This window comes from Pristiophorus japonicus, chromosome 7 (genome assembly GCF_044704955.1).
Source record: "Pristiophorus japonicus isolate sPriJap1 chromosome 7, sPriJap1.hap1, whole genome shotgun sequence".
In the NCBI taxonomy this organism is placed as follows: domain Eukaryota; kingdom Metazoa; phylum Chordata; class Chondrichthyes; family Pristiophoridae; genus Pristiophorus; species Pristiophorus japonicus.
The window spans coordinates 28,623,011-28,646,151 of record NC_091983.1 but is presented as its reverse complement, the minus strand read 5'-3'; the positions used below and the strand labels follow the sequence as shown (position 1 = coordinate 28,646,151).

The window sequence follows — 23,141 nt, the reverse complement described above, 5'->3', positions numbered from 1 at the left end:
ACAGTAGTAAATGCCAGTAGCTTCTGGTCTTCCTCCTCAGAGCACCATGCCAGTGGAATGTGGGAGGCAAAGCTGCCCAAGGACAAGCTTCAGAGATGCAGCCAGCAGTAGTTCCATGTCAGGAACCAGCTGTCAAGGAGATCGAGCTTTCGTATCCAATATAGACTGTTCCACAGAAGAGAAACTTTTAGTGATGATATATGATATGATGCCTCTTGCAGTAAATGCTGCCTGAAACTCCTTTGCTCTATACTGTGGAGCTCTTCCTCCTCCTCCATAATCACATACAATAGTACGCTCATAGGGAATGCCATACATGCTCCTGAGAGCCCCTGACTGTGGGTAGGTGGTGAGGAGGTGCGGTCCAAAAACTTGCCAGTGTTCTGATCCTGTGATAAGCAGTAAGATGTGTGCAGGCAGAATGGCAAAACATACCTTAAATGAAATCCCCAGCTGACAAAATCTATTTTCAAAAACTCCAGACCTTTGTGAACTCCTCACTGTATAAATTGGTCGCTGAGGCATGAGTCTGGGGATTGGCAGAGGCCTATAAAGGCCGCGAGAGGCAGCGGTAGTTCGTGGTTACTGAGGCGTGAGTCCGGGAATCGGCAAAGGCCTATAAAAGCTGCAAGAGGCAGTGGGAGTTCATGGTCGCTGAGGCATGAGTCCGGGGATCGGCAGAGGCCTATAAAGACCAGCTTGTGCAGCTACAGGGAGAAGGCAAAAAAGAAGTAGAAAAAAACGAAAGGTGACGTCACAGCCAAGGGGGTAAGTGATTGGCTGGTGATTAGTAAGTAGTTTTTCTTTTTCTTTTGTTAGCAGTAAGTAACCTTTTAACATTGTTGTTGCCAATTGAAGTGTATCAAAGGGTTAAGTCATAGCAGGACAGCTCGGACACGTGTTATGCTCCTCCTGTACTATGTGGGAAGTCAGGGACACTTCCAGTGTCCCTGACAACTACGTGTGCAGGAAGTGCATCTGCTTCCAGCTCCTGATGGACCGCATTGCGGCGCTGGAGCTGCGGGTGGATGAACTCTGGAGCATGCACGATGCTGAGAATGACGTGAAAAGCACGTTTAGTGAGTTGGTCACACCGCAGGTAAAGGGTACACAGCCAGATAGTAAATGGGTGACCAACAGGAAGAGCAGTGCAAGGAAGGTAGTGCAGGGGTCACCTGCGGTCATCCCCCTGCAAAACAGATACACTGCTTTGGATATTGTTGAGGGGGATGATTCATCAGGGGAGGGCAGCAGCAGCCAAGTTCATGGCACCATGGCTGGCTCTGATGCACAGGAGGGCAGGAAAAAGAGTGGGAGAGCGATAGTGATAAGGGATTCAATTGGAAGGGGAATAGATAGGTGTTTCTGCGGCCGCAACCGAGACTCCAGGATGGTATGTTGCCTCCCCGGTGCAAGGATCAAGGATGTCTCGGAGCGGGTGCAGGACATTCTGAAAAGGGAGGGTGAACAGCCAGTTGCCGTGGTGCATGTAGGTACCAATGACATAGGTAAAAAACGGGATGAGGTCCTACAAGACGAATTTAGGGAGCTAGGAGTTAAATTAAAAAGTAGAATCTCAAAAGTAGTAATATCAGGATTGCTACCAGTGCCTCGTGCTGGTCAGAGTAGGAATCGCAGAATAGCTCAGATGAATACATGACTTGAGGAGTGATGCAGAAGGGAGGGATTCAAATTCCTGGGACATTGGAACCAGTTCTGGGGGAGATGGGACCAGTACAAACCGGACGGTCTGCACCTAGGCAGGACCGGAACCAATGTCCTCGGGGGAGTGTTTGCTAGTGCTGTTGGGGAGGAGTTAAACTAATATGGCAGGGGGATGGGAACCTATGCAGGGAAACAGAGGGAAATAAAATGGAGTCAGAAGCAAAATATAGAAAGGAGAATAGTAAAAGTGGAGGCAGAGAAACCCAAGGCAAAAAACAAAAAGGGCCACATTACAGCAAAATTCTAAAGGGGCAAAGTATGTTTAAAAAACAAGCCTGAAGGCTCTGTACCTCAATGCGAGGAGTATTCGGAATAAGGTGGATGAATTAACTGCGCAGACAGCAGTTAACGGATACAATGTGATTGGCATCACAGAGACATGGCTCCAGATTGACCAAGGCTGGGAACTCAACATCAAGGGTATTCAGCATTTAGGAAGGATAGACAGAAAGGAAAAGGAGGTGGGGTGGCATTGCTGGTTAAAGAGGAAATCAATGAAATTGTAAGGAAGGACTTTAGCCTGGATGATGTGGAATTGGTATGGGTGGAGCTGCGGAATACCAAAGGGCAGAAAACACTACTGGGAGTTGTGTATAGACCACCAAATAGTAGTAGTGAGGTTGGGGACAGCATCAAACAAGAAATAAGGGATGTGTGCAATAAAGGTACAGCAGTAATCATGGGCGACTTTAATCTACATATTGATTGGGCTAACCTAACTGGTAGCAATGCGGTGGGGGAGGATTTCCTGGAGTGTATTAGAGATGGTTTTCTAGACCAATATGTCGAGGAGCCAACCAGGGAGCTGGCCATCCTAGACTGGGTGATGTGTGATGAGAAGGGACTAATTAGCAATCTTGTTGTGTGAGGCCCCTTGGGGAAAAGTGACCATAATATGGTAGAATTCCTTATTAAGATGGAGAGTGACAAAGTTAATTCGGAAACTAGGGTCCTGAACTTACGGAAAGGTAACTTCGACGGTATGAGGCATGAATTGGCTAGAATAGACTGGCAAAGGATACTTAAAGGGTTGATGGTGGATAAGCAGTGGCAAACATTTCAAGATCACATGGATGAACTTCAGCAATTGTTCATCCCTGTCTGGAGTAAAAAGAAAACTGGGAAGGTGGCTCAACCATGGCTAACAAGAGAAATTAAGGATAGTTTTAAAACCAAGGAAGAGGCATATAAATTGGCTAGAAAAAGCAACAAACCTGAGGACTGGGAGAAATTTAGAATTCAACAGAGGAGGACTAAGAGTTTAATTAGGACGGGGAAAATAGAATATGAGAAGAAGCTTGCAGGGAATATAAAAACTGACTGCAAAAGCTTCTATAAATATCTGAAGAGAAAAAGATTAGTAAAGACAAACGTAGGTCCCTTTCAGTCGGATACAGGTGAATTTATAATGGGAAACAAAGAAATGGCAGACCAACTGAACCAATACTTCGGTTCTGTCTTCATGAAGGAAGATACAAATAACCTTCCGAAGGTACTAGGGGACCGAGGGTCTAGTGAGATGGAGGAACTGAAGGATATCCTTATTAGGCGGGAAATTGTGTTAGGGAAATTGATGGGATTGAAGTCCAATAAATCCCCGGTGCCTGATAGTCTGCATCCCAGAGTACTCAAGGAAGTGGCCCTAGAAATAGTGGATGCATTAGTGATCATTTTCCAACAGTCTATCGACTCTGGATCAGTTCCTATGGACTGGAGGGTAGCTAATGTTACACAACTTTTTTAAAAAGGAGGGAGAGAGAAAATTGGTAATTATAGACCGGTTAGCCTGACATCAGTAGTGGGGAAAATGTTGGAATCAATCATTAAGGATGAAATAGCAGCGCATTTGGAAAGCAGTGACAGGATCAGACCAAATCAGCATGGATTTATGAAAGGGAAATCAGGCTTGACGAATCTTCTGGAATTTTTTGAGGATGTAACGAGCAGAGTGGACAAGGGAGAACCAGTGGATGTGGTGTATTTGGACTTTCAAAAGGCTTTTGACGAGGTCCCGCACAAGAGATTGGTGTGCAAAATCAAAGCACTTGGTATTGGGGGGTAATATACTGTCATGGATAGGGAACTGGTTGGCAGACAGGAAGCAGAGAGTGGGGATAAACGGGTCCTTTTCAGAATGGCAGGCAGTGACTAGTGGAGTGCCACAGGGCTCAGTGCTGGGACCCCAGCTCTTTACAATGTACATTAACGATTTAGATGAAGGAATAGAGTGTAATATCTCCAAGTTTGCGGATGACATTAAACTGGGTGGCGGTGTGAGCTGTGAGGAGGAAGCTAAGAGGCTGCAGGGTGACTTGGACAGGTTAGGTGAGTGGGCAAATACATGGCAGATGCAGTATAATGTGGATAAATGTGAGGTTATCCATTTGGGGGGCAAAAACACGAAGGCAGAATATTATCTGAATGGCGGCAGACTAGGAAAAGGGGAGGTGCAACGAGACCTGGGTGTCATGATTCATCAGTCACTGAAAGTGGGCACGCAGGTACAGCAGGCGGTAAAGAAGGCAAATGGTATGTTGGCCTTCATAGCTAGGGGATTTGAATAGAGAAGCAGGGAGGTCTTAATGCAGCAGTACAGGGCCTTAGTGAGGCCTCACCTGGAATGTTGTGTTCAGTTTTGGTCTCCTAGTCTGAGGAAGGATGTTCTTGCTATTGAGGGAGTGCAGTGAAGGTTCACCAGACTGTCTGGGCTGTCTGGGATGTCTGGGCTGTCATATAAGGAGAGACTGGATCAACTGGGCCTTTATTCACTGGAGTTTAGAAGGATGAGAGGAGATCTCATGGACACGTATAAGATTCTGACGGGACTGGACAGTATAGATGAGGGAAGAATGTTCTCGATGTTGGGAAAGTCCAGAACCAGGGGACATAGTCTTAGGATAGGGGGTAGGCCATTTGGGACTGAGATGAGGAGAAACTTCTTCACTCAGAGAGTTGTTAACCTGTGAAATTCCCTGCTGCAGAGAGTTGTTGATGCCAGTCATTGGATATATTCAAGAGGGAGTTAGATATGGCCCTTACGGCTAAGGGGGTCAAGGGGTATGGAAAGAAAACAGGAAAGGGGTACTCAGGGAATGATCATCCATGATCTTATTGAATGGCGGTGCAGGCTCGAAGGGCCGAATGGCCTACTCCTGCACCTATTTTCTATGTTTCTATGTAACTGATATTGTCAGCTGCTGCACCTCAGAAATCTCAGTCTAAGTTACCCAGAGTGTGTTAGGAGTGCAAACCCAGGAAACTGGCTCTCAATCTGCAAATGAGATCACTGGTGTCTCAGAAGACATCATGGGAGGGCTCAAAAAGTGAGAGGCGGCTTTCACTAAAATTTCTTCATAAAAAGACTATAGGCCACTACACCTCAACTTTATTATTCTATACCTCTTGCCATAAAATTCAGTTGGGTTTGCTATACTGTCGGTTGTAGGCTAGTATCAGGGATGATGTTGATGCCTTAACAGGATGCTTTGGACTGTGTTGGAGAAACTTGTTGGAGCAATTGGAAGATGAGATGGCTATATTTATGGTTTTGAATGTTCTTTTCTTCATGTGTTTATAATCTTATAAATGTTATTTGTAGGTGTATATAATGGACTATCATGCAGTTGCATCTTAGATATTCAAATAAGGAACTGAGATCAGTAATGCCAGAAAGCACTATTTCACATAGAAATCTGGAACTCTCTCCCCCAAAAAGCTAGAATCTGGCAGTCAACTGAAAATTTCAAAACTGAGATTAATAGATTTTTATTGGGCAATGGTATTAAAGGTTACAGAACCAAAGAGGGTAGATGGAATTAAGATATAGATCAACCATGATCTAATTAAATGGCAGAACAGGCTTGAGTGTCTGAATTGGCTACTACTGTTCCTATATTCTTAGTATCTGTACAAACCATCTTGTCAAGCAATACAATAAACATGCACTATAGAGCCTATTCTACAATTCCAGGTAAATTGTTTGCTACAGTGGACCACACCATCCTTCTCTATCAAAGGTTATTCACTGTCCAGCAGCCAATGCATCTCCAGCAATGTCTTCGACTCCTGCTCCTGTAATCGCGCAAATTTCCATTCTAGACTCCCTTCTTTCAGCTTTCGCATTTACACTGACGACACCTAGCTCTACCTCTTCACCACTTCTATGCTATCAGACTGCCGATCTGAGATCAATTTATGGATGATCCACAACCGCTTCCAATTTAGCATTGAGAAGTCTGAAGCCACTGTTTTCAGCTCCAACCATAAACTATGCACTTTTTGCCACTGATTCCATTTTCCTCTGTAGCCACTCAGACTATACCAGACCATGCAAATTCTTGGCATGCTGTCTGACCCTGATGTGAGCTTGAAACCCTGCATCTTCGACATCACTAAAAACATCTGCACAACATTGCCTGTCTTTGCCTCTGCCTTAATCTCTATTCCACTGAAATCCTTATCCATGCTTTTGACACCACTATGTTATTGTTCTAATACTTTGTTTCCTCCACCCTCCACATACCCCAATTTGTCAAAAACACATCTATCTGTATCCTGTCCTGCACTAAATCTCATTTGCAAATCATCCCCTTCATGTTAATGCATACTGGCATCTCGTCCTTCAACATATTAAATTTAAACTCTTTGTTCTCAGTTTCAAATCCCTCTTATCTTACCATACATTCCCTCCCTTCACATCCTTCAGTTTATTCACTCTGGCCTTTTGTAATTCCCACCACATTAGTGCCACAGCCTTCAGCCATCTAGGCCCCATTTTCTGGAATCCTCTCCCAAAATTCCTCTGTCTATCCACTTCTCTCTCCTCCTTTGAAAGCCTTCACAGATCTCATGCTTTCATTCAGGCTTTTCCCCCTTCCTAATCTCTGCCTTCATGGCTCAGCCTCCATTTCTCTGTCTGTTTCCATTTGTGAAGTGCCTTGGGATTTTTGTTTCTGTTAAAGCTACTATCTATATAAGTGCAAATTGTTGTTGGTGGTATAGTGCTCTCAAGGATTACTGCTCCTCTTCAAATTCAACAAATACTATGGGAACAGGCAAAGGAACTCCCATTCTTCCAATGTAAAGCAGTAGCAATTGCCAATATTTCAGCAAACGCCTTGCTTAAAAAAGGCATAAACACACTAGGAAAAAGTATGCAGAATGTTCAATGAAGAAGTAAAAAAATAATCACTGCCAAAAAAACCTCACTTCAACACGAACAAAATAACTTTACTTTAAGAATTTGGTCCAAACAGGCTAAACTTAAATCCCTGCCATGTACCCTTGTCTAGCCCAAACTTGTGAAATACACTATGGGACCTGATTTAAATAAATTAACTATGTTAATATCAGTTTGACTTGCTTCCTTTCTCACCCCAAAATCGCAAATGGCAAAATTTGGCACACCACAAATCAGATAGCAAGGTTGAGCTACCTTCATAAAATAGATACTCATGTGTGAAACAATTAATCTATTCATCTGTTGTCAATTGATATAACGAATTATAACATTATAAACCATTGCCTGTGCGGTCAGGAAGCAATCTATAAATATTTAAGAACAAAGTCCTGTTCAAATGGCACACGTCACCTGAAATCCTGACAGGTTAAAAAAAACTTTCCAGTGTAGTATATTCATTCATTGGGCTTTAGTTAGAGGGAGGATGTCATAGGAGGTGGCGTATGTTGAATACATCACATTTCTGTACTGAAAGTGGTAAAAGAAAATTAAACTTTCTGAATTTACTTTGACAGTTACATTTCGTCAGAAGTTATTGAAAAGGGTATAAACCCATTCCATACTTTGTTCATTATTTTTATGCTTGATAATATATTTGATAATATTTACCAAATTGTTTTATGCTTCATATTTTCATTTAACTGTAAATAAATATACAAGTTGTATTACCCTGAAAAAGAAAACATTGATGCCTGCACAATATCTGTTTATTTAAAGGTAGTATGCAGCATAACACAAAACTATGTTTAATCCAGTAAAAAGCTTACTACACATAGCAACTGTTAATCTTCAACATACTCTAAAGAGATCAAAAAAAAGATTATAGAGGACAAGGCCAATTTAAATGAACAGCTGTGAAATTGCTGAAAGTGAAGATGGTCCAATAAGATCTGAAAATTACATAATAAGTTAAAAAAAAATATCCAATATACTGTATTCTCCAATACACCAAAGCATATCTGTAATATGAAGATAGCCCAGCTCTAATTTTCAGCTCAACCTATATAAAAAATAGAAATATTTGTAATTTTCGAAACAATTAATAAAGATCATTAGTTCAACACAGGATGGTTCAACACAGGTTAATTTTCTTGTAAACCTCAGACCTTCCTTTTCATAATCTCACACAGGAATATAAAGAAATCATGCTGGTGATATCTTACTGTCAACCCATACTTTGGCCTGAGCCAAAACTTACAATAAGCCAAATTTTGTTCTGACACTGAAATTCACAAAGATATATGGAGCACGCATTCAATGATTGAGATTGACTGAATTCCTTACATACCTTATTAGAACATAATTTTAAAACAGTTATATTACATGCTACATAATACAGAATGCCAGTTATAATCAGCAACAATTGTTAGTTACTCCTCATGAGCAATATTTGGAATCAACTTGAGCCATAACAAATTTAATTACGTCTAAGTTTTAATTCATGCTTCTATTAAAATATAACTCTCCTGATTAACCTTGAATGCAAGGCACTGATATGAAAAAGATTAAAGTTTCTAAACAGATTTGTGTTTGATAAATTATAAAACACATTTGACCAAGTTAATAAGTGCCACACATTTGATTTTAATGAAGTTTTTTTTTGTATAAACAAATTAACACAAAACTGCAAAATTAATTTTAGAAACATAATCAACCATCAGCTACAAATTTCTACAATGTCATGTTATTCTACGAAATCATGTTATTATCCATTCTGGAAAAATGCTTTGTAAGAAAGAGAAGTGTTCGCTAAATGCTTTAGGTTTCACAGTTTTCTCAAACCTTGATACGAAGCGTTCGATTCTTTTCGGGGTGGGGTTCGAAACAGACTGCTTGAGCCCTGTAGCAGACGATATGCCCGGAGAGTTTGGGGAAGTGGACAACCTGTCGATCTTAACAGCAGGACCTCATTTAAATAAAAGTTCCCGGAGTCCCACCCGACACTCGGCCAGGTGGGCAGGAGCAGCAATTTGGCCACAGGGAACCACAGCCGGGAACAAGTTCTCCGGCAGTCAGTGGAAGGAGAGGTTCCAGGGCTATTCCGCACCACCCCGTGGCTGCCACTTTCAGGCGGCCTGAGACTTTATCAGAATGGATAATTTCGGCCCCCTTGTTTGTAAACCCCTTGCCCAACCTGATCCTACTTGTCGGTGGTGGGTGGGTAGGAGGGTTTAAAATCGAGGCCTATGATTTGATTCTGATATCTTGGGGCCGAAATTGCCCACCATCCAAAATGAGGTGCACGTATCGGTTTCGATGTGTTCTGGCTGCCCCATGCATTCGGGCGGCCTAACCGTCGAAATTCAGAACTTCAGGGATTTTTTGGGAGCAGAGTGGAAGTGGCCACATCATGGGGGTGAAGCGGAGTGGCCATCACTAGCGGGGCGGAAGTGGGGGCGGGATGGAGTAGCCAAGAGGGAGTGCCAGAATGCCTGTTGGCAGTCCGGCCAAACTCGCGGCCATAATTGTCGGACCAACCTGGCAGTCGGTCGACAAAAAAAAACCAACATGGCGGCCGTGGCGGTGCACCCTTCCCTTCATGGATGGCCGGGCTGCCATGCCACAGAGAGTGTACCGACAGCTGGGGCACCGCTAGGTGACGGGGCCGCTCCTGCAGGACAATACTGGGGAACAGGCAATTTCCCGAGGGGCAATTTCGCAAGGAGGTCCCCACCAGTTGGTAAGGGGTCGACGCGTGCATGCCGTGGTGGGAAAATGGGCGGAATGGTCTCGGACACTGCTCCAAAACTGAGGAAGGGCATTTTCCAAAATGGCATCCCCTCCGCGGAGTCTCGCCGGCCATTCCGCGCCGCCTTCAGGCTGCTTGAGGCCTTATCAGAACAGTCATTTCAGCCCCCTTGTTTGTAAACAGGCAGAAAAAGCACTTTTAACTAATTAATAACATCTCTTCTGGTTGGCTATAAGTTTTAGACAGAAAAATAATAAATTAGGTTTGTCCTTTATGAATAACATTTATGGGCTATTCAGGGAACAGCAAGTTGACAATACATAAATATACAGCAATTGCTTTCCAGGCAGTTACATATGTGACTGTGGGCCAAGAGTCTAATAATCACTGCTCTTGCCAAATAACTCCCACTTAACTTTTTTTCACTTAGTCAGAGGATCTTTCTCTGGGAAAGTTCAAATTCATTTATATTACAGGCTGTTGGAAAATAAGAGTCTTACCTTCAGACCTTGAGGGCCAACTGGTCCTGGGAAACACATACAAGGGGATGGTGTAGAAATAACATCATCAAGACTACTGTCACACTAAAGTGGAGAAAACAAAACAATTCTAAGAACCAACAAAAGATACTTTATTCTCTTTATGTTTGGTTGATGTGAGGTAAACTGAGCATTAATAACTATAAAAAAAGACAATGGGCCAAAATTGCGGTCGGAAGTGTACCTCTGGAGTACGCCACTGACCCATGAAAGAACTATGAACCTAGCTGCTGATGGCCAGGCTACGAAAACATGTGGTTTCAGGCCTTGAGGCGGAGGGCAGCGTAATGGACCCCGAATCTCAGGGAAGCAAGCAGTGTGGAAGCGTACCTGGGATTATGTGGGCCTGGTCCTCCAATCACAAAGCATCATTCCATTATAATCATTTCTGAAAGGAATTCACTAATGAGATGTAATGGATCCCAAAATCTAATCTAATTACAATTTACAGAATTGGAATTTTACTCATAATTACCTTCATTCCACCAACCTCACTAAAAATTAAATGTTTTGATAATTTTCGACATCACTAAAACAAAGCTGGGCCAACATTTGCAAAAACTCATTTCATACAGTGTATGTGTATAATTTGCAATCTGAAAATGTTTAATTAATGGCTTAGATATTCCTTTACGCTAATACAAACAGGCCCTGCGCTTGTTTGCATCAACCGTAACATGGGTAATTGCTGGTCAGTCGGTGGGCAAATATCCTAACTCTGTGCCAGCGATTGCTTTTTCGCGGGCCACACGGATGGCTTGTTAACGGTTGACAGGCTGCATGCGGAAATCATAAAGCTGCAGAGCATTTCAAAGGAAGTATGACGGCGTGCTCTGAGAGTACACCACCATACCGATTGCAAAATCCGAACCAATAAATACTTTTGGAAACGATAAATTAATCTGCAAAAAGGAAAAGGTACTTTGGGGCACAAAGTCTAAAATAACCTGAACCAAAAAATCAGTGAGGCCATCTTCATGGGGTGTCTTTGTTTTATCCATTGCGAGTTGCAGTGATTGTAAAATGTTGCACATAAGAAATGTTTATAAAAGTTCTATCTAGATCTGTATAATATTTTCTAGTATTAACCTAATTTTTTATGGTACAATGTAGTAATGTTAAAATGGCATCAAGCTCAGTGCTGCAATAAATTAAACGATGTTTCACATCAAAACCAAAATCATATCCTCGACATCATTAAATAAATACAACCATTTCAACATAACCTTTTACAAAATAACAAAAGAAAATGAGGTAGTTAACTATCACATTATAATACAAACAATATGGGTATCAGTTCAATATGACAAAAGAGCTGCTGCCAATAGTTCAGAGAAGGAGGAAGCCAGTGATAACACCACATGCCAGCATTGGATGCATTTTTCTATAGCTTCTCTGAGCTATGAAACATTAGATGAGAATGAAGTATATCTTTAATGGCAGGAACAGTTAAAGAACATTGAGGGAGAAATTTGTGTGGTTTGCACCACACGTTAGTGCCACGTGATGGCGCTAAGATGGCGATACGAGCTTTAACGCCACCTGATGCCGGTTCCAGCACTGCATGCCATATCGGTGTTGCCAGTAGCGCTGCTGCTGAATGCGATCGTCGGGGATCTCGCCATCACGGAGCCCGTGACGTCAGTGAGTGTGCAATGCTCACTTGACGCCCGATCTCCCAACTTCATTACAGCCAATGAACATACTGGCTGGAGAAAACAACGACAGCTTCAGGTGACATGCAACAACAGGAAGCCGGCTCCAGCTATGCTATTTAAAGGGATCATCACCAATCTCTTGGACCAGACAGGTTTTTGAATTTTGAGTCGCTGTGTGCTACTTCCTGGTCTGGAAGAGTTTTTAAAATTCATTTCAAGGATCTTTGGTATCAGGGAGTGCTGCGGCAAGTACAAAACTCCATAATTATTTCTGAACAGCTCCAACCTACAACACTTGCTAAAAGTCAAGGGGTCTGTACTGGCAGTGGACCTCACCCTCCAGGATCTACATCTACAACAGAATGAGCGGAGACAGCAAGACAATCGGCCTCCCGGATGGGCAGTCCATGACCGGCTCATCAGAATCTGATTCGCATGAATGAAACCCCAGATTCCTATAGCTCACCATATCCCCATCATACAATCCCGGTTTCACTCCATATCACAGCATCCTCCTGGGCCCAAAGGGGAAATGAGAGAGACCACAAAATATTCCAAACACAATTTATAAATAAACATATCACACATATCACATGAATTCTAATAACTAATAACCCTTGTGCCTGCCAAAGTTGAATAGCTGTCATTGTGTGCAAGGTGTGAGTGTTGCTAGGTCGAGATTGTTGGTGGATGAGTGCTGGGGGTGTGGTGCATTGAGCAGTCTGTAAAGCCTATGGTACAGATGGTGGCATGTAGCATTTGTTGAAGCCTTCACTCACCCTGGCCACCCATGTGAGCTCATTAAACTTCCTGCACTGTGCATGGGTCCTGGGGACCACAATGCTGCCCGTGACATGTCCATCCCTCTCCATATAGTCTAGTAGACTTGTGACATGGGCCTCCTGCAAGTTGTTGGGTACAGGCCTTATCTCCACCACCAGAACCAATGCCTCCAAAGCTTCATAGGAAAACCTGCGGGTTCTCTTCCTGGGGCAGCGATCTGCCATCAAGATTTGTAAATAAGAGCTCCTTCTCCTTCTTCTTATGGTTGTTGAGGCAGCTGCATATCCAACAATGCTGAAAATCAGGTGCTGCAGCATCAATGAACCTCCTGTTTAAGCAGTAAAAAAAGTCTGTGGCAATCATTACTTGCATTTAGACTGTCCCTGATATTGGTCAATCTTTTCAGTGTAACACCAATGAGCTTGGATTTTTAGATGGGAATCATGGGCAAAATTATCTTTACCTCAGCGGGTCGAATGAGGCAGGTGTCCATGGTGGGTTGCAACCCCACTGCTGGCTCCATCTGCTGTAGAAAATGAACTTACCTTAATGGGGTCTATTAAGCCCACCCAGCAGGTTACCCGGCCCAATGAGATGGAGCAGGTCTTGTGACGTAATCCATGACATGTTTTCAGCCAGGATCCTTAAAGGGACCATGGCCACATTACATTTAATATAACAAAGTGAATGTTGAATCTTTACTGTATAATAATATAATAAAAGGTGTATGAGTGACAAAGAAATATTTAAATAATATCATTAAGCAATATGACATCATCTACAAATATGATCAAGAACATAATAAAAAAGTAGATTAATTGGGAAGTTATTGGTGCTTTAGTCACAAATCTATAGACTTTGGTATCAGCAACTGTACAAATAAAAGATGTGTGTGTATAGGTAATATATAAAATTGAGCAGATTTTAAATGTAATTGTAAAGGGGTGGATTTACAATTTTATGTAAGTTCAGCGGTAGACAACAGAAACCCTGACAACAGTGCAAGTGGTGCTTATATGTTTCTGGGATTTCTGCAGCCCTTCTGTTGAAGTTAACAATGGACAAGTGGAGAACCTCCACAGAAATTCACCCCCAAAGTCTCAGACTGAAAAATTACATTAGTTATATTCACTGAGTGATAGCAAATTGAACCAGTGGAATGAGTGATGAAATTGTTATGGTTGATGACTTGATTTAATCTGTAATCGGACAATCGCAGTATACTGTGAGAAAAACCCAACCAGAAACATAAACATTTATTTAAATGGTATATGTCCAATTACTGTTGAGTTGGAAGGCAACAGCCGAAAATGGCCAGTGAAAAATGTATTTCATTCACCATCCAGGGTAGGATGGGAGCCTGCAGCACTCACATCCCTTCAGGAATCTCTGAATTACCATTTACCAGTAGCTTTTCAAGTAGAACAGAATATCCATCAATTAGTTAGCTGATGTATTCAACATATTTTTATTTTGGTTTGTTTTTCATGCTGTCAAGTAATCAGCTGGAGCAATGACATCGAACCTGGATCTAGCCATATATAACTGAAATTTGTGACCCCTGGTGCTCCCTAACCTATTTAATTGAACCAAATTGTCAACTAGAACACATCCTAATCCCTTCACTACCTTATAAACCTCAATCAGATTACTCCGAAGACTATACTTCACTTGAGTATAGAGTCCCAACACTTTTAGCTTATCTTGATAACTAAGATGCTTTATACTGGGAATTAATCTAGTAGCCCTCCTCGGCACCCTCGCCAAAGCCTCAATATCACTCACCATGTTAGGTGACTAAAACTGGACACAGTATTCCAAGTGCGGCCTGACTAAGGACAAAATAGCATGCTTCGTCTTGTACTCAATTATCCTATGGATACACTCCAATACCCTATTTACTCTAGCTATCGCCTCTCAGCATTGCTCATTTACCTTTCATGCTTTTCCCTGAAGGTTGTCTGAAGGTTAAGCATTTGCCCTGCCCACATGCATAACACTGCACTTATCTAAGTTATGCTAATTTGCTGGAATTCTTTGAGGATGTAACGAACAGGGTGGATAAAGGGGAACAAGTAGATGTGGTGTATTTGGACTTCCAGAAGCATTTGACAAGGTGCCATATAAATGGTTATTGCACAAGATAAAAGTTAACGGGGTTGGGGGTAATATATTAGCATGGATAGAGGATTGGCTAACTAACAGAAAACAGAAAGTCGGGATAAATGGTTCATTCTCTGGTTGGCAACCAGTAACTAGTGGGGTGCCGCAGGGATCAGTGCTGGGACCCCAACTATTTACAATGTATATTAATGACTTGGAAGAAGGGACTGAGTGTAACGTAGCCAAGTTTGCTGACGATATAAAGATGGGAGGAAAAGCAATGTGTGAGGAGGACACAAAAAATCTGCAAAAGGACATAGACAGGATAAGTGAGTGGGCAAAAATTTGGCAGATGGAGTATAATGTTGAAAAGTGTGAGGTCGTGTACTTTGGCAGAAAAAATCAAAGAGCAAGTTATTATTTAAATGGAGAAAGATTGCAAAGTGCTGCAGTACAGTGGGACCTGGGAGGACTTGTGCATGAAACACAAAAGGATAGTATGCATGTACAGCAAGTGATCAGGAAGGCCAATGGTATCTTGGCCTTTATTGCAAAGGGGATGGAGTATAAAAGCAGGGAAGTCTTGCTACAGTTATACAGGGTATTGGTGAGGACACACCTGGAATACTGCTTGCAGTTTTGGTTTCCATATTTACGAAAGGATATATTGCTTTGGAGGCAGTTCAGAGAAGGTACACTAGGTAGATTCCGGAGATGAAGGGGATTGACTTATGAGGAAACGCTGAGTAGGTTGGGCCTCTCCTCATTGGAATTCAGAAGAATGAGAAGTGATCTTATCATAAGAACATAAGAATTAGGAACAGGGAGGAGGCCATCTAGCCCCTCGAGCCTGCTCCGCCATTCAACAAGATCATGGCTGATCTGGCCGTGGACTCAGCTCCACTTACCCGCCCGCTCCCCATAACCCTTAATTCCCTTATTGGTTAAAAATCTATCTATCTGTGATTTGAATACATTCAATGAGCTAGCCTCAACTGCTTCCCTGGGCAGAGAATTCCACAGATTCACAACCCTCTGGGAGAAGAAATTCCTTCTCAACTCGGTTTTAAATTGGCTCCCCCATATTTGGAGGCTGTGCCCCCTAGTTCGAGTCTCCCCGACTAATGGAAACAACCTCTCTGCCTCTATCTTGTCTATCCCTTTCATTATTTTAAATGTTTCTATAAGATCACCCCTCATCCTTCTGAACTCCAACGAGTAAAGACCCAGTCTACTCAATCTATCATCATAAGGAAACCCCCTCATCTCCAGAATCAGCCTAGTGAATCGTCTCTGTACCTCCTCCAAAGCTAGTATATCCTTCCTGAAGTAAGGTGACCAAAACTGCTCGCAGTACTCCAGGTGCGGCCTCACCAATATCCTGTACAGTTTCAGCAGGACTTCCCTGCTTTTGTACTCCATCCCTCTCGCAATGAAGGCCAACATTCCCTTCGCCTTCCTAATTACCTGCTGCACCTGCAAACTAACTTTTTGGGATTCATTTATCTAAAAGAGTTTCATGCACAAGGACCCCCATTCGCTTAACCTATCTAAATCTCTTTGCAGCCTCTCTGTGTCTTCTACACAACCCGCTTTCCCACTAATCTTTGTGTCACCTGCAAATTTTGTTACACTACACTCTGTCCCCTCTTCCAGGTCATCTATGTATATTGTAAACAGTTGTGATCCCAGCACCGATCCATGTGGCACACCACTAACCACCGATTTCCAACCGGAAAATGACCCATTTATCCCGACTCTCTGCTTTCTGTTAGCCAGCCAATTCTCGATCCATGCTAATACATTTCCTCTGACTCCGCATACCTTTATCTTCTGTAGTAACCTTTTGTGTGGCACCTTATCGAATGCCTTTTGGAAATCTAAATACACAACATCCATCGGTACACCTCTATCCACCATGCTCGTTATATCCTCAAAGAATTCCAGTAAATTAGTTAAACATGATTTCCCCTTCATGAATCAATGTTGCGTCAGCTTGATTGCACTATTCCTATCTAGATGTCCCGCTATTTCTTCCTTAATGATAGCTTCAAGCATTTTCCCCACTACAGATGTTAAACTATAGTTACCTGCCTTTTGTCTGCCCCCTTTTTTAAACAGAGGCATTACATTAGCTGCTTTCCAATCTGCTGGTACCTCCCCAGAGTCCAGAGAATTTTGGTAGATTATAACGAATGCATCTGCTATAACTTCCGCCATCACTTTTAATACCCTGGGATGCATTTCATCAGGACCAGAGGACTTGTCTGCCTTGAGTCCCATTAGCCTGTCCAGCACTACCCCTCTAGTGATAGTGATTATCTCAAGGTCCTCCCTTCCCACATTCCCGTGACCAGCAATTTTTGGCATGGTTTTTGTGTCTTCCACTGCGAAGACCAAAGCAAAATAATTGTTTAAGGTCTCAGCCATTTCCACATTTCCCATTATTAACTCCTCCTTCTCATCTTCTAAGGGATCAACATTTGCTTTAGTCACTCTTTTCCATTTTATATATCTGTAAAAGCTTTTACTATCTGTTTTTATGTTTTGCGCAAGTTTACTTTCATAATCTATCTTTCCTTTCTTTATTGCTTTTTTAGTCATTCTTTGCTGTCGTTTAAAATTTTCCCAATCTTCTAGTTTCCCACTAACCTTGGCCACCTTATACGCATTGGTTTTTAATTTGATACTCTCCTTTATTTCCTTGGTTATCCATGGCTGGTTATCCCTTCTCTTACCGCCCTTCTTTTTCACTGGAATATATTTTTGTTGAGCACTATGAAAGAGCTCCTTAAAAGTCCTCCACTGTTCCTCAATTGTGCCACCGTTTAGTCTGTGTTCCCAGTCTACTTTAGCCAACTCTGTCCTCATCCCACTGTAGTCCTCTTTGTTTAAGCATAGTACACTCATTGGGGACACTACTTCCTCACCCTCAATCTGTATTACAAATTCAACCATACTGTGATCACTCATTCCGAGAGGATCTTTTACTGGGAGATCATTTATTATTCCTGTCTCATTACACAGGACCAGATCTAAGATAGCTTGCTCCCTTGTAGGTTCTGTAACATACTGTTCTAAGAAACAATCCTGTATGCATTCGATGAATTCCTCCTCAAGGCTACCCCATGCAATTTGATTTGACCAATCGATATGTAGGTTAAATTCCCCCATGATTACTGCTGTTCCTTTTTCACATGCCTCCATTATTCCCTTGATTATTGTCCGCCCCACCGTGAAGTTATTATTTGGGGACCTATAAACTACGCCCACCAGTGACTTTATCTCCTTACTATCTCTAATCTCCACCCACAATGATTCAACATTTTGTTCATTAGAGCCAATATCATCTCTCACAACTGCCCTGATATCATCCTTTATTAACAGAGCTACCCCACCTCCTTTCCCTTCTTGTCTGTCTTTCCGAATTGTCAGATACCCCTGTATGTTTAATTCCCAGTCTTGGCCACCCTGCAACCACGTTTCTGTAATGGCCACCAAATCATACCCATTTGTAATGATTTGTGCCGTCAACTCATTTACTTTATTTCGAATGCTGCGTGCGTTTAGGTAGAGTGTTTTAATACTAGTTTTTAAACCATGATTTTTAGTTTTGACCCCTCCTGCAGCCCCTTTATATTCGTACATATTGTCCCTTCCTATCACCTTGTGATTTACACTTATCCCAGTGCTACTCTGCTCTGTTGCCTCCTGCCTTTCGCATTCTTTCTTGAGGTCCTGTTCATCTGAGCTCTCACCCACTCTAACTAGCTCAGAGCCCTCTCCTGGGTTCCGAATACTCCTCTCATTGAGGCACCGAGCTTTCAGGCTTGCCTTTTTATTAAACTTTGACCCTTCAGAATTTTGCTGTACAGTGGCCCTTTTTGCTTTTTGCCTTGGGTTTCTCTGCCCTCCACTTTTACTCATCTCCTTTCTGTCTTTTGCTTCTGTCTCCATTTTGTTTCCCTCTGTCTCCCTGCATTGGTTCCCATCCCCCTGCCATATTAGTTTAACTCCTCCCCAACAGCACTGGCAAACACTCCCTCTAGGCCACTGGTTCCGGTCCTGCCTAGGTGCAGACCATCCGGTTTGTACTGGTCCCACCTCCCCCAGAACCGGTTCCAATGCCCCAGGAATTTGAATCCCTCCCTGCTGCACCACTGCTCAAGCCACGTATAAGATTATGAGGGAGCTTGACAAGGTGGATGCAGAGAGGATGTTTCCACTGATGTGGGAGACTAGAACTGGACGGCATGATCTTAGAATAAGGGACCGCCCATTTAAAACTGAGATGAGTAGAAATTTCTTCTCTCAGAGAGTTGTAAATCAGTGGAATTCGCTGCCTCAGAGAGCTGTGGAAGCTGGGACTTTGAATAAATTTAAGACAGAAATAGACAGTTTCTTAAACGATAAGGGAATAAGGGATTATGGGGAGCAGGCAGGGAAGTGGAGCTGACTCCATGATCAGATCAGCCATGATCTTATTGAATGGCGGAGCAGGCTCAAGGGGCCGTATGTCCTACACCTGTTCCTATTTCTTATGTTTTTACACATCATTTTCCAGTCATAAGCCCAGTCTCCCAGTCTTTAAATATTCAAAGGAAAAACATTGCCCCTTCTCCACTGTGGATTTTTGAAAATTATTTCTAAGTTTAAAAACATACACAGTGGCTAATGTTCCAATTGAGTACATTGTCATCAGAGCATTTCAAAGCTGGTCATGGAAACATGATGTTGTTTGTTAATATTAGCCTTGGCCCTCATTAACCCCTGCTGCTCCACTTAAAGTAATGAACAGCAGAAGCCAATGTGAACTGAAGCAAGCAAAGAACTGTCATCTTTATACATTGAATTCTTGGAAAAACTGAAAGAATGGTTGTCTGATTGTAGCCAACCATCCTATGGTAAGCTTTTATTTTGTTCACTAAAATTAGTCAATTTTTCCTGTACTAGATACAGGAATGAAATTATGAATGAAACTGATTAATAAAAATAAATAAAGGAAAAACGCAAGATAATTGTGGAAAAGTACTTGGTACAAGAGCAACGCCCTAGGATTAACACACACCGAATTCAAATCTCATTAAAGTTGCATAGTGTTCAAAGCTAACGTTGATCCTTTTTAAATTATCAAGTAATTCAGTGTTATTGTGTAGTATTATGGTCAGGATTTAGTTTTATTCTTGAAGATCAACTTACTTCAAGTGACAGAAAGAAAATCACAGAAAAATTCCACATGCCAACTATTTTACACTGGGGAATTAATGCAGTAAATTTACATCTTTGTTCTAACTATTCTCAGCTAAATCACTTTTTTTTCAGTGTCATCTTGTGGTATTGTGGTCAGATTTGTTTTAGCTTGTTTATAGAAGATATATTTCCTTCATGTATAAAAATAACTTCGAGATAGATAAATTCCAACATTTTCCAGAGAACTGTAGGCAAATCAAATCCCCTAGAAATGAAAAATGAATACAAATTATGAGTAGTTTTCCTTTCGTAACAATCTCTTGAAATTTTAGAGTGCCTAAATCTTTTCTGATATTCTTCTAACCTCACTAAAAATGTTACTGTTATATCAAAAAGAAAAGTGCAGCTATTTAAACTTTCTAGTTCAGATTCTGCTTTTTAACTATAAAGTCCTAAGGCTAGATTTTACATATTGCTCAAAAATGGGCAGTAAAAATAGGTTTTCAGATTGCCGGCTTCTCGCCCATTCTCAAAGCACCTAATCTCCATTTTTGAAATTGGGCATTACCGCGAGCGATATGAAATGGGCAGTAGCTTTAAATCTCTCTGACCTTCTGCTGTAAAGTGTCGCCATCCTTAGCAACGGCATGGCAACGCTCGATTCCCGCGATTCAAGAGGTCAAGGATCATCATGACTTGCGCAGAAGAGGAGACAGAGAGAAGGAGCTAAGAGGGACTGAAAGCGTGTGTGGCTGTGGTGTGTGCTTGTTTGGTTGTTGTGGGAGGTATGAGGGAGATTCACCAGCCAAAAAGCCTACAAAGCACCAAGAATTTTTGTCCAACAAGTAAGATATAACATGGAAGGGATGGTGGAGGCCCTGGAGCTGGTAGCCAGGAACACTGGTGGCAGAGGGCTCCCAGTGGTCCTGGAGCACGGCACTGCACCCCAAGGTGCCGCACCCCCATTGCCAACCACACATGAGAACCAGAAGCACCATCTTGCTTCTGGCTCGGAGCATATTCCCACTTGGGACCGTCCTCTCCCGTATCCATCCAAGCAGCGGTTCGGCTGTCATTTCCCCCCCCCCCTCCACAATGAAGCATCGCCTGAGGAGCTCCTCGGCCAGGCGGCTTGGAGTCAGGAGGGGAAGGGGTAGAGGTGGGGAGGAGAAGCTGGGGGGGAGGGCTGGTTTTTACAGAAATACTGATGATTTCAGACAAATGTTCGGTTTAAATGTTTTTTCTTAACAAAACCTTGTTGCGCATTGGCTCAGATAGCTACACCGTTACACGCTGATGATTCTTTAACACCAAAGGGTATAATTACACTTAACTTCAATCAACTTAAACTTTAACTGTCACCAAGGTGATGCCCACCATTGATGTATGACCTGCACACCCAGCAGTGTGTCAGCCTTGTAAATAACAGCAATGTTCTTTCAGGCAAAGCGCCCATTGATGAGCTCCGGACGTAAGGCTCTTGCAACTATCATGCTACCACAGGCCCTTTCATGCGGTTAACAGGGGAGCGGGGGCATGGCTTCAGCATCAGCCTGATTGTCTGGGCCGATGTCAGCATCCGCCTCCTTATCCTCCTCTTCCTCTCTCTGGTGAGGTGGACTGTTTGACTCTTCAGGCAATTCTTGTCCCCTCCTGATAGCTAAGTTCTGCAGCATGGAGCACATCACCACAAATTGAGCTACCTGCTCAGGGTGGTATTGGAGGTCACGTCCTGAGTGGTCCAGGCATCTAAAGTGCTGCTTAAGCACTCCAATGGTTTTCTCCACGATACTGCAAGTGGCTCTGTAGCTCTCGTTGTATCACCTCTTGGCTTTGGTGTGGGTGTCACACAGAGGGGTCATCAGCCAGGTGGCGAGGCCATATCCTTTGTCATCCAGCATTGACCATGTGGCTCATTGTTACACAAGTCAGATACAGTGCTCTCACGCAGGATGTGAGCATTATGGATGCTGCCTGAAAATTTATCATTCACTGCCATAATTATTTGCTGCTGGTCGACAAGGAGTTGGACATTCAGGGAGTGGAATCCCTTGCGGTTCCTGAAAACCTCTGCATCCTGAAAAGGTGCCCACATCGCGATGTGCATACAGTCTATTGCTCCCTGCACCTTGGGGAAATTTGCAATTCTGGAGAATCCTAAAGCCCTCTCAGTCTGTGCCTCCCTGGTCATAGGGAAGCTGATCAAGTCGTTCCTGCATGCGTACAGGGCTTCAGTGACCTGTCTAATGTAGCAATGTGTGGTATGCTGAGACAGGCCACAAATGTCGCCAGCTGAGGCCTGAAAAGAACCCGATGCGTAGAACGACAGTGCCGCGGTGACTTTGACCTTGACGGATAGTGCAGTACTGATGGTGCTGGCAGGCTGCAGATCTCCCCTTATGAGCTGGCATACCTCAGTGATAACCTCTTTGTGGAAGCGCAGTCTCCGCAGGCAGGTGGTTTCGGGCAAGTCAAGGTAAGACCGCTTGTCCCTGTATTTGCGGGGGGTGTAATGTCTGGTCCTCCTCATTAGTCTGGCACGTCTTACATTGGGCACATAAGGCTGTGGAGTGTACCTTCTGCCATCTCGAGTCTGCATCATGTAATTGGTCATCAAGAGAGGGTGAGAAAGGACAGGCCCCATTGCAATAGCTCTGTTTTCCACCGATTGGTCACAAAGAATGAATGCCCCGACAAAGACACCTATCAAATTCCAATCGGTCACAGTATGGTCAAGATGTTTCTACAGATGTTCACATCACCTCCAAAGACTTTCAGAGTACATCCAACCTCCACCAAGGTTGAAACAGAGCAGCCTTTTAAAGGATGCGACATGTGATGCAGAACATGGCGTCCATAACGCTGTGATTAGTTCCGGTTAGTTCCACTATTTCCAGGCGTTTTTTGGGGGCGAGCAATGTTGTAGGCGATATATGTGCGAGGTGGTGAAAGTGACACTGGGCAATCTCATGGCCGTTAGTTTCAGCAAATGTGATCTTTACGTCAAAAAAAAGTGGGCGAGTGGTATTATTGAATCTCGGTGTTAATTCCGTACGGAAACTAATGCTGGGCGAGATTATGGGCGTTGATTTCACCCATTCTGATGATTCCACCCAAAAAAAATGGGCAGGTGGTATGATTTTTTCCCGGCGTTACACATGGGGAAAGTAACGCTTGGTGATGTTTCAGAAAAATGCCCGTCAGTTTCCATTCTG

General features: G+C 42.9%; 1 protein-coding gene across 1 annotated transcript in view; it reads right to left on the bottom strand.

Moving 5' to 3' along the window:
* The window catches only part of LOC139266575 (collagen alpha-1(XXI) chain-like), a 463,005-nt gene that overhangs the window by 356,454 nt on the left and 83,410 nt on the right, over positions 1 to 23,141 (bottom strand). The window contains exon 7 of the mRNA XM_070884170.1: positions 10,154 to 10,237. Coding sequence (XP_070740271.1) covers positions 10,154 to 10,237 — 84 coding nt within the window. The remainder of the gene's footprint in view (positions 1 to 10,153; positions 10,238 to 23,141) is intronic.